Source organism: Anser cygnoides, chromosome 5 (genome assembly GCF_040182565.1).
Source record: "Anser cygnoides isolate HZ-2024a breed goose chromosome 5, Taihu_goose_T2T_genome, whole genome shotgun sequence".
Taxonomy (NCBI): domain Eukaryota; kingdom Metazoa; phylum Chordata; class Aves; order Anseriformes; family Anatidae; genus Anser; species Anser cygnoides.
In genome coordinates, this window is record NC_089877.1 from 30,267,226 (window position 1) to 30,283,533 (window position 16,308).

The following is a 16,308-nucleotide window of genomic DNA, read 5'->3' on the forward strand; positions in this document are numbered from 1 at the left end:
GTTCATTATCGTCCTGAAAGAAGCACAATCAATGCAGCCTCTTCTAAACAGAGGTGAACTGCAGCTTAGACAACGAAAGAAGTGAAAGGCAGGAAGAACATCCTCTCTCTTCAATACAGATTACTTCACTGCCAGGTGGAGTTTCCTCCTGCTATGAATGTATAACCAGCCCTTTATGCCAGTTTGCAAAGCTGAAGATATGCTGGTAACATATTAAAGCTCTCCATCCTTCTCTTCCTGCTCTTTTAGGCTATTTCAACAATCAACATGTACCCTCTTAGCCAGGGGAAAACAATGCAGCCAGTCACTAATTCTGGCAGAGAACATCTTGCTGGACACCCTCTCCATAGTCCTGTGTACAAGCAGCTGTGAACAAGTAGCTATGAGCCCTGAGCTCTTGAACAGTCTGTGTTGTTAAAGTCTGGGGATAAACACACAGGCCCCTAAATGATAAGCCTAAACCATACTAACAACTGCTTGAGGAGTTCCTTCATCAATAACAGCTATTAGCACATCTGAGTCTGACTCATCTCTTTCACCATCTGCGACAACATCTCATTTGCATTAATCCCTCATTCTTCCTTGCTCCACGGTCTTAGCATTCATGCTTCCTAACTTGGAGGAACATTTTTCTAACTCTTCTCCATTTCACATCACAAACAAACAAACAAAAACCACAACCTATCAAATGTATTTAGATTAGCCACTGGTCGTAACCAGGAACACTGCACTGATTTGACACTGCCATCTTGGGAAGCAAGGAAATGGGAATGGCTAATGAATCGCTAACACTCAGTAATTAGATATCTTAACAGGCAGGCAGTGATTGTATGGATGGGAAACTGCTGCAGGTACACAGTATTGCATCAGTTTTTCAGCCCTACTCTACTACATGCTTCTAAGTAGATTCAGATGAAGGTGTATCCAGTGCCATCGTGAAAACTCTGTGGGCTAAACCAAACAAATACTTTACATTTGAAATAGTTCATCAGGGCAATTGTTAAATGACAGAAATATGCCATTACTGGTGGTTTCGCAAAACAAGCTTCCTGTTTCAAACACCTGAGTTTTAATCCATAAGGGAGAAGTACAGAATAACTTTAAATGGCGATTCAAGCAATTCAAATCCCTCTCTGAATCAGACTCTCAAGGAGACAGCTTTGGGACACGATAGGACTTTCCCCCTGCTAACCCATCCCTGTCCCATAGGTGATAATTACCTCTCTGCCTTGCAGCAAGGGCAAATAGAGATCTCTTCTCCACAGGGGAAAACCACTTTTCTCTCTCAAGTTGTCTAACTGGTTAACACAATAAAGCTAAACTCAGAGAAGATGCATCAGCCTGTATTTAGCCTCCAGTTTCCAATTCATGCTTGAAAAAGTTCTTGTGTCTCCCCAGCGTATGGAGGAGCTGATGACAGGCAGAAAACTTTCAGAATTAGCCAAAGAAATGTGGCATCTGTTTTGCTGAAGGCCCAGCAAAAAAGCAAAGTATTTTAGGCACTGAAAACACGCTAGAAGGCCATAGCAAAGAAAAGTTTTAGAGAACAGTTTCCACTTTGGTGCCCTAAAATAGATCTGCGTTTGACAAGCACGAGATACAACTCTCTGCCACCTTCCTCCTTCCAGCTCCCCCCACTCCCAGCAGAAGTGTGGCAGGAACAGAGACTTAATGACGCTTTTCTTTTGACGAAGCATCCCCTGTTGTTAAGCTCTGCATCAGAAATGGTTGCCCCTACTAAAGGGCAGCGTACAATCTCACCTCTAAAATGCTAAATATCACTAACGTCAGAACCAATTTCAGTCAGTTCAAGCAGCTGAGAGCAAATCCCTTTAACTTTAACCACTTCAAAATCAAGGGCACATTGACTTTATGCAAAACTAAACCCGCACGTTGGGAAAGCAGGACCTGCTTCTCAAAGAAGCAGCACAGCTAGTTACAAGGCACTGACCCAGCCACAGGTGAACAGTGCAACAAGGTGGCCCAAACCTGGCCCCTTAGCAGTAGCGGTTGAGTCCTCAGGGTTGGATGCCTCTCTCCCTCTCCAGCCGATCATTTGTCATTGGTGCCTTTCACATCTAGGCCACATCTCCGTACTGCAGCGTTCACCTTGGGCAACGTGAATACCTATTCTGATGCCTGCATTTAAAATAGCAATTAGAGAGAGAGAAGTATCAAAGAAAAGTGGTGTCCCCGAAGGGAGCATTTTGACTTTTTTTTTTTCTTTTTTACCACAGCCACAGAAGTCCCTGTGCTGGTTGTGTTTGTTTTTATTTTCAGCTTCATACAACAACTTCAGAACCGTGTGCTCTCATTCAGCTGATCAGTACTTTTACATCCTCTGTTTGGGATTTTTAGAAGTATTTATACACCACAAACAAATTCAGTAGCCAAAATAGGACAGACTAGCACTTCAAGGAGAGATTAATTAAGGCTTGCCGAGCAGGCAGAACTTGAATATGGAATGGGAAGGTTTTTTTCTTCCTCATCCCAGCACATCTAAACGTTCACGCAAGAATGTCTCAAGACCTGTGGCAACCTCTGAGTGAAATGCAGCGGAGCCCATAATCCACCACACTGTATAATTTCAGTAGAGATTCAAACACTCCCTTTTAATTACAACTAGAAGAAAGTTAACAGATTGATCAGATTCCTTGAAACTGTCTGCGCAACACTTCCTCGGCATTTTACAACTAACTGGCAAAGCTGGTATCACTGCTAGGAAAAAAGACAACATCAAACAAGAAAAACAAGGGCTCAAGACTGAAGTTTGTTTGCAGAGCTGTGCTCTGCAAGCGCCAGGCTGGCAGACAAACGGGCTTTTTGTGGCACTTCTGCTGCCGTTCAGCCACGTGGCAGGGGACAGCTCGGCTGGGCCTCAGAAGCCCCGTGTCATGCCGATGCCCTCCCTGCTTCTTTCTGCGAGACCTCTGCGCCCTTTCTGGCCTTATTTCTACTGATTTCTGCTCCCTGCCCGTACTGCCCCGACAGAGCCAGGATCAGGTGAATACTTCCCTTGCATAAGAGCACTTTGCAGCCCACAGGATTATCTTTGCCATTAGTGTGTGACCAGCACGCCTTTTGTGTATCAGTGCACAGGAGTCTGGGGCAGAGCACAAGCAGAGCTGCATGAAGCAGAAACCTTTCCAAAGTCTATTATTTACACGGTAGGAGGAGAAAAATATCCATGTAATCATGGATTACTACTCACCTTTTGCAATTAAATCTTTGAACAATATTCCCAAACTCTGTATCACACTTGCTGTATTTAGAAAAAAGGGAGAAGTGAAAGAAGCCCTAAAAGCTACAACTCTTATCCCCTTTCCTTCCATGTTTCATCATTTCAGTGATTTTGACCTTTATTAAAGCATGCTGAGAAGCAATAGATGCAAAAGACCAATCTGGGTAACTGTGAACCCACTATTTCATGGTGTTGCATTTAGACTTCTATACAGTCTAAGTATTTAAGTGAGACACTTAGCAAATATTTTACCTGTTAACTGAGTGATTTCTTTCATACAGTCTTCAGTTCCACCTGGGAATCCTCATGCTAACAACATTTAACATCAGACTGCCAGTATCTCAATCATTCTAAATTAAAAAACAGATTAAAAATACAAAGTAAGAAGTTTACTCCTACACTAATAATGTGTAATAACCACAGAATCACCTAATTTAGATTATTTCCAATTTAACAGTTCAATGTCCTTCAATTAATGTCAGCAATATACCTTGGAAACCATCTATCAACCATAAATTTTAAGTGTTTCAAAGAGACAGAGCGTCCAGTCTATTTGCATTGGTGTTATTAACATCCAGAGTACTTCTAGTGGTTCATCAAGTGCTTGTTACTAGTTAGAATTAAAGTAGGTGAAGCAAGCAGCTGTGTCAAAGATGAAAAAGCTGCATGGCTTATAGCTTACACTGCCACTTCTCCATTCCCAGAAAACACTGTTTAAATTAAACAGCTCTGACTGGTCCCCAACTTCCCCCACCCCAAGGAGTCCTCTTGAGCCAGGTTCAGCCGTCACTTCTTTTAAATCCCATTTCCTTTTCTTTAAGAGAACGCTTCCCTCCCACACCACTATGAATAAGAACAAACAGGTTTTCTTCGGCCCTTCTTTTCTCAGTCTGCTCAAAGCCTCTCCCAAACACTCTTCCAAGAGATGGTGTTGTCGTGGCATCACCACAGGTCCTCAGTGACATTCCCAAAACTGGAATCCAGCCATTATTGCTGCAGAGAGTGGAGTACCCTGCTTAAAATACTGATACTCTGCAAGAACTTGTAGCATCCACAGAAGCCCAGGGCTCAGTCCCGAGGTGCTCAGAGGCTGTCACTGCTCTCAGCCTCAGCTACATCAGACGAGAGCCTGCTCATGCCCGGCGTTCTGGGGATCTGTCCTCCAACACCTGACACACCAGTCAGCTGTGTGACAGCCCTCGTTCTAAGTGCCACCAGCCATTTCCAAAAGGGAGAGAAAAGGAAAGGAGTGAGTAACAGCAAGTCTGACAGTTAGTTCAGAGCACAAGTCAAAATCTGCTAGTGCATCTGACAGAGCTTCTACCCACCTAAAGGGACATCGCTGAATTAACAAGTACCAGTATTTGCTGACACAAAGCAAAAGCAGCAATTTTTCTAAGACAATTGCTTTTGTGTCATGGCAAAAGATGCAAGACAGGCACAAATGTTAGGCTGCTGAGAGGTGATGGAGAGGGACGAGAGGGAAGAGAACTTTACCAAAGGGAAGCGTGGCTGGAAGACCTGCGCATTGAGTGAGAAAGCAGAAACAACACCCATCGACAGAGGTTTTACTTTGCACACAAACAAGAGCACAAAAGCTTGGTGCCAATCACCACGTGGCAACTTGAATAATTATCCTGCTTACTTAGGAAATTTAGTCTCCTTTAGTAAAAGCACTGGCCTAGGAAAGTTGGTTTTAGCAGCCAGCAGATAGACACAGCTCTCTCTGCAGTGAAGTTCACTACAATCAGTTACAACTGCAGCAGCAAGAACAAAAGCTCTTGAATTTGAGAAGGAAAGCCAAGTTTCAAGTCCACATAGCACTGCTCTTCATTTAAACCAGTGCACACTCTCATGGGTCCGTCTTCGAGGAGGCTTTGAAAGGCAGGGAGGCTCCCTCAGCTGCATGCGGGGTGGCAGAACAGAGCTCCTAAGGGGAAGCATACTGAGAAGGCAGCATGGGTGCAGCATCCTTCTGCCTAAAGCTAGTCCTGGGGAAAATCCCAGGGACAAGGGCACAGTTCAGGTCCTCCTTCAGGCCTCTCCATGTAAATGTTCCCTTGAGACCACAGCCTGTGGGACACAGTTCCACTACTAAGTTACTTGCTCCAGAAAGGGTGCAGAAAGCCTCAGCAAGCAGTCCAAGAGAGAAAATATAGTGAGAATCTTAAAGAGCTCACTTGGCTTCACTTCTTAAAAATCGTATGTGAGAGGTAAGGCAATTACAACACACAGATCCCCTCACAGGGAGAACCCATCACTTGTCAGAGGCCTCTTTAATCTAGCACAGACCAACCTAACAAACCAGTTGCTGGAACCTAAAGGCAAACTGAAACTAAGGCACCTTTCCCTCCCACACACTTCCTTTTAGTTTATTTTAATTAAAAAGCGCCAGAAGTTGTGCATCTCCCTATCTTCAAATCACGTCTGGCTGCTCTTTCTCACTGTTACGCCTAAATCAAACACACGTTCCTAGCACGTACAGTTCAGGAAACTTGCTGAGACAGAAATGCCTGGAACATACAGGAAGTCAAGTTAGATGGATTTGTCTTTAAACCGTGGATATGAAAATGCAGGCCTCAGCAGGTCAATAAGTTCACAATAAGTTGTGGGAATGGATGAGAATGAGAGGGAAACACGGGGATTTAGGAGTTTCAGCTGTCGTAAGCACTAATGGCAAATGAGTTCTTAAAAGAAACCTTACAAATTATACAGTTAGGATGCTTTTATGTTTGGCTTCAAGATTTCAACTTTTTTTTTTCCCCAAACCCACAGGATTATCTTGTAACAAAAGCTAAAATTCTCTCTAAATATTTACACGTACACACTATCCTCATTACCTTTTTTTTTTTAATTCACTTTTTTGATAATGACAGAAGATTCATATACAGTGTTCAGGCTAAAGATACAACTCAATGCTACAGAAACTGAGTGGAGGAGATGACTTTGGAAAACAGAGAAAGTTTAGGTGACTCAGCCCAGCTGCTAAGAGAAAGAAATGCAACCCTCAGCTCACAGGAGTGCGGGGGTTGTAACCTCCTGAGGGTTACACTGGTTGGTTTAAATTCTGCATAAGAACAACTATGCTGATTTCCTGAAAAGTCACCAAGTTAATGCCACGGTATTAAAGTTATTCAAATAACTGTGAAAAAGAAATCCAAAGGAATAGCATGCACCACAAAGGCCTTTTCCTGCTCAGTAAGCCAAACGAAGTGTCTGGGCATTGGATATAATCCTCCCCCCATCATTTAATAAACTGCCTGCAAAACAGATGGCAATCATGCCTGAACAGCATCAAAATCCCAAAGCTGAAAAAAAAATGTTTTCTCTGCTTACTTCAATGGGAAAAGAGTAAAAATAACTACCCCTTTCTATAATTCCTCATCCTCCCTAGCCTGTTCCACACACTCCACTCTTGCAGAGAACCTAGACTCAGTCAAGGGCTAACGAGAGAAGATTTGTCCCAGACAGACCTTTTCTTGCTGTATCTTTATTCTGATGGCTGCAACACAGCAGCATCAAGGTGTAGTCATCCACCTTACTACAGGTGCGTGCTCTACATGGACACCCCAGCCAAAGGTTCAGAGCAGGCCACAGACAAGCGAGCTGCTTCATGTTGCACCTGCAAAATTCAGCCTGAACAGCCGCCCTTATGCGATCAGACGTAGCTGGTTTGCAGGCCAAAGCAAGTCACTGCACGCATCGGCACAGGCCATCCAATGCCAAAATATGATCACCAAACCTCAAGTCTGTCCCTGAAGTTCCTCCTGTTTTCTCCTCTCTTTACACCAGAGCAGCTGATAAGCCAAAGCAAGATTTCGGGTGGCCTGAGTGCTCTGAAACTCTGTGATTTACGAACACCACGTGTAACAGCCTAACACTTCTATCTCCTGCGGATGGCAGGAATACAGCCCTGAGCAAACACACAACTTCAAATGCATCAACAATGTCCTGCTAAAATAACAAAGAACAGAGAAAAGTAAAGCACTGAGACACCAGATTTTCTTTGTTTGAATACATATATTGCATATGTGATTTTTTTTTTTGGCATCTTACAGACCAGACCATGCAATGTGCTTTTCTTTTACAAAAACAACAAAAAATACATTCTTTCTTGGAGACAAGAGAAACAGGTCTTACCCCACAGAGTTCGGGTCAGCTGGGGTATTTGAAGCCATTCGAATCACAGTGAGGAGATGAGGCCCTGCACATAAATCCAGCAACACGCTTTCCAGAGTAAGGATCTGCCCCTTCAGACCATGCATTCTCTAAGTCCTACCCTGCCTTAACGCCTGCCAGCCTATCTCCTGAACATCGCATCAGTCTTCACAAACAAGCAATAGCCAGGACAATCCCAGACTGCTCTCAGCTCTCCCTCTTTTAATCTTCATAAGATTTTCTGACTGCAGAAAGCAAGTTAGCTACAGAAGACTTTCTAAAACATTTCCCCCACAAAAAACAACCCGTAACAGAGACCTTTCACCTGAAAGATGCAGACTTCACCCAGCTTGATGGATGGAAGGGCTAGTGCTTCATTACTACTTTAAAGACTCTTCTGCAGCTTCAGCGTGACCAAATCTCTTGCCATTACTTATCCCTGTGATGCAGTTGTCTGCCCATTTCTCTCTGCTATGCTGGCATTTCGTGGAAATCATCCTCTTATAACTCTTACTCAAGAATGAGCAGCCATTCTGACAATCAGAGTCTTTTTCTAGCAGTGGGCTATCTTCTACCTTTCTAGAACTGGTAGGATACCTCACCAATACTGCATAGTAGTGTTAAATCAGCAGCTACAGTGATGATTTTACCTGTGAAACCACAGATTAGATTTTATACATTGTTCTTAAGGCATTTATTTAGTACAACCAAAAAAAATCAACAAAGAAAAATAATATACCCTCTTCATTGCTTCTCTTTATTCGTGGTTTAGGTAGGGATCATTACTTTCAAGAAAAATTCAGTGGGAACAAGGCAAAGCCTTTAGTAAAAGTTTGTGATTTAAAACCACCCAACCCACCCCCCTAACCTCTTTATAAAGAGTCACATCTTAAAACATGGAATAGATGAGCATGTTTGAAAGTTCATGGTGCAAAAAAGAGTGGGATGGCTAAAAACTTCTCATACTAGTTTAAAAAGAAACAAAACACCAGCCATCCCACTCTATACGTGAACACAGCCATCTCCCTTTCCCTGTTCATCTCTGCTTCCATCCACCCTGCAACAAAATCAGTATATAAAGAACACCAGCAGCAGCTTTATGATAGACAATGATCCTTTTTGGCATCAGTCTGTGATAAGATCGTTAATTCTCTATCTTTAAATTACATCATAGCTGTGTAAAATACGCAGTGATATCCAAAGCGTGAACTCTTCACATCCGCTGTCGATACCTCAGCAAGATCCAGACTGCTGCCGCAGCGAGCGCCAGGCCTGGCACCAGAACGGCTGCTAGAGGAAGCCCACCTGAGTCTCCATCACCTCGATGACCCACGGGGCCATTCTGTGGCTGCAACTACAAGGAAGAAAAAAGTATTTGTGTCAGAGAGCCCACTGCAGCCCCGGCTGTGTGTCAGGACCAGGGGGTTCTGTAAGGACATGCAAGATGGTTCCCCCAGCTCCCTGAGCGCTCACCCACAGGAGGGGCAGAACAGCTTTGGGTAGACTGAGCTTCACTACAGGGATGTCAGTAATTCCCTGTTTTTCTCACCTGCCCTGTACAAGGGTCCAGAATTTTATTAATTTATTAATTTTATTAATTACTCCTTTATTAACAGAGTAGAAAAGGGGCCTCAGCCCACCTCTCTCGACCAGCAGGCTCCAGGCTGATCAGCATTTCCTTTGTCAACTTCAGTGCTAGCCAGGGATGTTGAACTTACAACAGGGGATTAAGGATTCCTCTCTTTCTGTATACAAAACAGTGCCAAGATATTTAAACTGCAGCAGCAAACGTTCCTTTTTGCTGGGCTACATACACATCTCAGCACTAACGGGAGCGATGACCTCTGACACAACAGGGGAGTTTTGACTCTAGGAAGATTTTGGCATCTGAAAGAAAACTGGAGAACTTGAGATTTTGTCTTTGCAGACAAACCTCTGCCTCTGAGAGAGGAGATCCATGAGAAAACACGCTACACTCCAGCAAACAAAGACCCAGGGACTCCTCCAACCTCACCAACTCACTGGTACTCTTATAACCAAGTAATGCAAGGCACGAACACAGCCGTCATCAACTAGAAGAGGCCATTGTTCAAATCCTTTACATACATAATTTACACTGAGCACCTGGACATTGTATTTCTTCCGCCTCATAAAATAGAGAGCTATCAATCATGGAAACCAGTCTAAACTGAGCCAGGAATAACCCTAAGAAACAGGTTAAACGTACCCTGCGCTGAATTTTCAGAGACACATCATAGCCTGCATTTCTGAACAGTTCCACAGCATCCATGTGCCGCAAATCCTTCAAGTCTCTGCCATTGATCTAGCAAAAAAAAAAAAAAAAAAAAAGGAAAAGGAGAACCAGTTGCTGAAGGGCAAAAGCAAATTTTCAGCGATGCAGGCTAATATAGGAAGGATAGGAGATAAAAATCTCTTTAACAAAATTCTGCCTTGGGGCATGACACCACGGTTAGCAACATCCATATCCATCCATTCATATTATAGATGAGTTTTTATGTTGAGAGGTAACAGGAGAAACTTCAAATCAAAAAACAGAGGTATTGAAAAAAAAAACACTACCTAGGAGCAAAAACAGACTGTAAGAAGACAGTTGTGTCAACAGCAGCTTTTTATGTTGATGCCTTACTGGAAACAAATCAAAGGTGTAACTGTGACAGGTAATGAAAATAAAGGAGCAGCTACGGCAAAATTATTATTACAGTTAAATGAGTATATTTCCCACACTGTATCCTCTATTGGCGTACCTTTGAAATCTTCCTTCTCTTTGAAAGAGCGTTGTAAACATAAATTTAAAAGCATATTGATGTTAAAAAAATAAAAAAGACTTACATGCATATTTGCATCCACTTTGAAGTGTTAGAATTTTTCTTCATTTCAAATAATAATTTCTCATGGCAGAAGGTTTTATGGCCTCCTTGATTTCATTCACTAACTAATGATACTCAACCTAATTTTTCTTACTGTTTCATCACCATTACCCCTAATTGTATCCCCTGAGATCATATCCAGTTCCTCCTGTCTTGTGACACTCAGACTTCCTGAACACATGTATGTAACTATTAAACTGTCAAGAAAAGATAGTATAATATTCGGCAGTTGAATTTAATATAATTTTACCCAGTAATAGGCTTTGATAGCATAAGGCAGTCGATTTATTTATAAAGGTTAAAAAGATTACATGTGGAATGTAATAAGCAAGTATAAAATTAAAGAATATTAAAGTAGCATGTATCACACTAGGAGAGGCTACTTCTTCACTCATCACTTGTTAAAGCATCTTGTCTTGTATGATTGTCAAAAGTCTGAAGAACCAGGGGAACTGAATCTCAGTCACTTTAAAACATTTTTTCTAAAAGGAGAAGCAGTCTGCATTATTCCTGATGAGTTGCAATGAAGAGTTTTATGGACCTGAAGTGTTACGGCCTAAAAATCCTCCTGAGCAAAAGGATCAGTAATCACTGACTACCAGTCAAAAAAGGGAAGCTTGGAGGTGGAAGATCAATTCCTGTATTTACATGTGGGTAAATGATGATCCACTGTGAGCAAGAGAAGGCCTGATGAATTCGAAAAACTCAGGGAGGCAAGTCACGGAGGAAATGCAAGTGCTGCACCAAGAAGCACTTCTGAGAACACCTCGAGAAGGCAGAAGAGATGGGCCCATGAGTAGAGGCACTCATCTCCCTGGTGCTCAAAGCTCTCCCCAAATTCCCAAGAGAGCTCCTCCATAGCTCAGCATCAAGTAATTGCATTCACCACATCCTTCTCTGTGCACTCTGATGGCAAACCTGCATCTCATATCGCATCACTGAACACAGCACTTCAAGATCGCACGGGGTGACAGAAGAAAGGGCTTACCGCTAAAATTTTATCTCCTTCTTGTAATCGGCCATCAAGGTAAGCTGCCCCATCCTTTTTGATCCGGCTGACATAGATGCTGCTGTCATTGGAAACGTACTGCTGATCTGTCCCACCAACAATGTTGAAGCCAAGCCCTAGGGTAAGCCAAAGAGAAAGCTGATGAGAAAATGCTCAGAGCTTCAAACATTCGTGCTGCTGTTGGGGACTGCACCCTCCCATGCTCTCCTGCTTGCTCCACCATGCTGAAGCTCACAGCACACAAATCTGCATCACCCTTCCCAACCATCACTGCCTAAAAAATAAGATTTCTCAGGGAACTAGTCTTTAAAGCAGAGGAGAGATCCTGAGTGCCTGAGGGGGCAGATGCTTCACTCCATAAAGCTTCTGGGAGCTGTTTTTAGGTGAGTGTTCGGAAGTACTGAGAAGCATGCCATCATTTCCAAGATGCCAACACAACCCACAGCAGGAATACGCCTCTTCAGCACAGGATGAAAGTAAACGAAAGCACTCTGCATTTCACAGGAGGCTACGGTAAACCATTACCTTTGAGAAAAAAAGGAATCGTGCCTCACGAGTTTCACGAGCTGAGAATCACAGCTAGGAAAGGCAAGGAGCATTAGGCCCTGTCTAGAGGTGAGGAAACAGGCAAGAGGAGCTCAGGGCCACCTAGTGCTCCGGAGGCTCCGTGTCTACCCGTGAGGAGCTGGAACTGGCAACCTTTGCCTCCAAGAGTAAAGTAAGATCAGTCAGACACAGCTAGTTCAAATTTTATGCACTTTGTTCTCTTTCAGGAATTCAAAACACGACAGAAAATGAAGACAAAGTTCCTGGATTTCATACAAAACAAAAAGAAATACATATGCATTAAATAGAACTGATGTCCACATTTTTGTTATGTTTTGTATTGTTCTTTAAAGTAACCCTTGATTACAGACCTCTAGCTGGAACCAGCAGCTGGATTAAAGCACAGTTAAGGATTAATACTTGTGGTTCCATCAAAATCCAGAAGAACAATCTGAATGCAAACCCTGGAAAACCACAGGTTACAAGAGTACGTTGCGCACTGCACATGCCGCTAAGCTTCTCTGTCAGTAATATGCGATGGGAAGGATTCCCCAAGAAGAGGCTGGCAGTGAAAAAAAAAAAAAGAAAAGTCAAGAAAAAAAAATCAGGTATATAAATAAAGTAAATCGACAGAGAGAAAATAATTGACATATACCAGTCACACAAAACCTATTGTCAGCCAGGCTGATTTATTTTTCCTCTCTCTCCCCCTCACTCTCACAAAGTTGGGACTAGAAACTCTGGGAAGCAGAGCTACAAAGGAAAGAGTATAAACACCTTGTGCCTGCTGGGAAGCAGCATTTTTAATTATTACTGGGGACCAAAGGATATAGGAGATGAGTCATGGTATTTTGAGTGTGCATCTACAGTTGGGAAGTGGAGAAATATTAACAGCATTCTTGCCACACCTGACTTATTTTTTTTTTTTCCTCTCCTCTCCTCTTCTCTTCCCTCCCCTTCCTGGCAGCTTCAGATTAATGAGGAAGACGATGGGAGGAGCAGCAGACTGAAGAAACGCTGGCTTTTCAGCTGGACTAATACCTATTCCAAGGAACGCTTGTGCACAATAACCCACCTTTGATAGGAATTAAAAAAAATTCAAAACATCCACAAACCTAAAAATGATTTGCCATAAACCTTCGGGGGAAGCAATACTACAGAAAATTAGTTTTAATCAATATTTATTACAAAGCCAGAAAGAAGGAATCCAAGTTTCAGGGTACATTGACTGTCTATCTGTTTTTGTGTGTGTATATACTTATATATATAAACACAATATAAGATGAACAAGTATACATTTTGCAAGTTTTCACCTATGATTAGAAAAATAACCTAAAGTTATCATCAGCAGAAGCCCTGTGAAGCAGGAACAGATCTTTGCGAGACAGGAGCTCACGCTAGACCGAGTTAAGTACCTGCAGGACTTGCCGCTGGGCTTTTTCACCCTGTCTTTCCTTTCCAGCACTTAAGCTTCCAGTCTGGCTAAAAATATCTTCCCCATCATTCCTTCAACTCTTCTGCTATTCTCCTCCCTCCAACTCATAGAGCCGCAGTAAGGGACAGAGCATAACCAGGAGACAGAGATGAAGGGGAAGGAGAGAGCACAGGGCATTAAGTCCCTTGTCCACAGGGGACAGAAGTGCAAGGAGAGAGCTGTAAAAGCATGCCCAGGCCTAGCTTCTGGCCCTCCCGTGCCTCGCCTCCTTTACCCACCTGAAACGTAAAAAGTCCCTCTAAGAACATTCAAAAAAAAAACAGGATTAACAGAATTAGCAAAAGAGATACTGAATAATACAAACCCCAAGTTGAATCTACAAGGTTATTTAGTTTTTCATACAACCACATTTTTCTGCCTAATTTCAGCCTAATAAATCAGAAGGGAATTTGAAAAAGACAAGAGACTTACACAAACAGTTCTGCTACTTAAATACAATCACACCCTCAGCAAACTTCTGCCGGAGATGTTTGGCATCAATCCTATTTTAGAAAGTTGTGCAGCCACAACTCACATTAGAGTTGGGACTGCACTCAGATTCACAGGGAACAGCAGTTTGTTCCTTCAACTGAAATGAATAATAATATAGCAATAAGTCATTAGAGATCATAAGGGCTGTAGGCCCTTCAAATCAACTGCTGTAGCTGGAAGCCTAACAGCAGAAAACAGCCAGCCCATCTTAATGGCCGGACAGACGCCACTCTCAGGAATCACCTTTAAATTCCAGTAGCCATGGTGAAGACCTCCCAACTCTGCCCTTCAACGCCTCCTTCCTCCCCCTCAAGATTTCAGGTCGAGGTGTTCCCAAACATACGGAAAGAGCTTGGAGCCAAAACGGGCTTCATTTTACAAATAACTTCTGCCGACAAGCACGGTTCCATCAGCTGAGGCTCAAAACACGGCCGTGCAGGCTTCCTGCGGCCGCGAGGCAGAGAGGTGCCTGCTTGCGATGGTCTGCAGGCTCACCTGGCGTCGGGGCCAGGACTGACCCTGCAAATCACTGCCCAGAGATCAGAAGCAGCAGAGAAACGCAGCATCGCACCTTGCCCAAAGCAGGCGGCCAGACTGCTTGCTGAAGGCCCGCGATGCTAGCCTAGCCACCTGCACATACAAAACCACTGCCTAGGCTGCTCAACCATGCGCTCATGGAGGCAGAAAAGGAGGATGAGGACGGGGGAACCTGCCAAAACCGTGTCATCTGCACGGCCTCCCCGGGAACAGCCAGGGGACGCGTGCTGCCACGGCTGTCGGCCCAGCAGTGCTCACCGCCACGGAGCTCACAGCAAGGCGCGGGGAGGCGAAGCCAGCCCGCGGCCACACGCAGCAGCTGTGCAGAGGGGAGGGCTGGTCTCATTCGCCTCTGTTTTAATTAAAGAAAAGGCCTCACACATCAAAGCGCAGCTCTGGCTTCAAAACTTCCCCTGACCTTGCAGCTCTTCAGATCCAGGATTCTCCTTCAGATCTGTGTGTGTGTTGCTAACCTGCTGCAACTCTGACAGTGTTTTGTAATCACAGCATAAATCCTACAGAAGTACCTCAGCCAACGTGGGTCTGAAGGCCTGGTCGCTGCCATCAGAGTGGACACTGCTGTGATGGAAGAAACAAAAGCCAAAAAAATTGCCCCGCAGACGCCCCTGCTCCCCTTCCCTTCAGTCAGCACCGCTTCCCCTTGACACCCAGAAGCCCCCTCTGACGCCTCGCTGAGTATCTAGTGCAAAGCTGGCCGGATGGGTACTGTCACTTCGACTAAAACTTTCAGAAATGCCCCCAGTTTTGGGCGTCCAACAACACCGGAGCGCCGCACACCTGCCGCTTCACTCCAAAGCGACAGGAGCCAGGCAGGAGACGGCAGCAGGAGCTCCGGGCTTCCCAAAAACCCGCTTTGAGCCGTTTCCCGGAGGGAGACCGCCAGCAGCCGGCACCTCAGAGCGCTGTTATGGCAGAAGACAAAGTCTGGCGGAGTTACCTCTCGCTTACACAGCCCGCAGCCTCTTCCCGGAGCAGAGCACTCGCCACGGCAGCGCCAGCAGCCGGAGCATCGCCCACCCGCCCGCCGGCGGCACTCGGCAGACGGGTCCCGGCTGCGGGGCTGCTCCCTCCGGGCACCCCGGGGCTTCCTCGCCACCTCCCGACGACAAGATCAAAACCCGGGGCCGGGTCCCCACCTCGCCGCTGCCCCCCCCCCCGCCCGCCCGCTCCCCGCTCCCCGCCGGGCAGCGCAGGCCTCGGCGCGGCTGCCCCGGCCCGGGAGGAGCCGGGGCCCGGCGAGGGGCGGCCGCCGCCCCGGCCGTACCCGAGGGTCTCCGGGTGAGCCTGATCACCTCCTCGGTAAGGCCGCCGCCGCCCGCCACGCTGCCGTTCATGCTGCAGCCCCAAGGTGAAGTCGGCTCCCGGGGCGGCCGCTTTCGTTTCCTCGGCCGCCGCGGGGCCGCGCGGCGGAGCGCTGGGAGTTGTAGTTTTTCCGCCGGGGAAAGGCGCTGGAGCGCGCCCTCGGTGCTGTGCTGGAGGGCAGCAGCGGCACGGCGTCGGGCTGCAGCCCCCAGACCTCTGCCACCGATGCTTTCGGGTTCAAAAAGTGAAATTAAGAGAGCCAGCCGGGGCTCCGAGTAGCGCACAGCCAGCCCTCAGCGCTTGCGTTACTTCTCTCACCCGATCCCCAGCCCCTCGTTTGTCACATCCACCTTGCTTCTTGCACCTGAATTGTGCTTGTTAGTTCTCTGGGAAAACAAAACAAAACAAAAATAATAATAATAATAAAAAAAGAAAGGGGTCTGATTGTAAGGAATAAAACAGTGGGTTAGTCAAAGTGGAGTTATCTCACCTCTTGGCATAAATGCAGGGACTAAGTTTTCTTCATCTACCCCAAACCATCCATGTTGTACCAAGATAAGATGTAGCACGCTGGACAAACAATGCATCACCTCAGGTCACCAGACAAATATCGATAACAATTTAGGGACCCCTTTGCTTT

At 45.2% G+C, this 16,308-nt stretch overlaps 1 protein-coding gene across 2 annotated transcripts in view; it reads right to left on the minus strand.

Annotated features, from left to right (window-relative positions):
- The window catches only part of SYNJ2BP (synaptojanin 2 binding protein), a 135,859-nt gene extending 119,865 nt beyond the window's left edge, over positions 1-15,994 (minus strand). Inside the window, exons 1-4 of one of the 2 annotated variants that reach the window (XM_048064893.2) lie at positions 15,631-15,946; positions 11,276-11,412; positions 9,627-9,722; positions 8,131-8,753 (exon numbers count right to left, since the gene is read on the minus strand). In XM_048064893.2, the coding sequence (XP_047920850.1) occupies positions 8,613-8,753; positions 9,627-9,722; positions 11,276-11,412; positions 15,631-15,700 (444 nt within the window). In that variant the 5' untranslated portion in view covers positions 15,701-15,946 and the 3' untranslated portion in view covers positions 8,131-8,612. Of the gene's footprint in view, positions 1-8,130; positions 8,754-9,626; positions 9,723-11,275; positions 11,413-15,630 lie in introns of those variants that run through there. The other variant, XM_066997759.1, reaches the window with a different exon arrangement.
- Between the last annotated feature and the right edge of the window lie 314 nt (positions 15,995-16,308).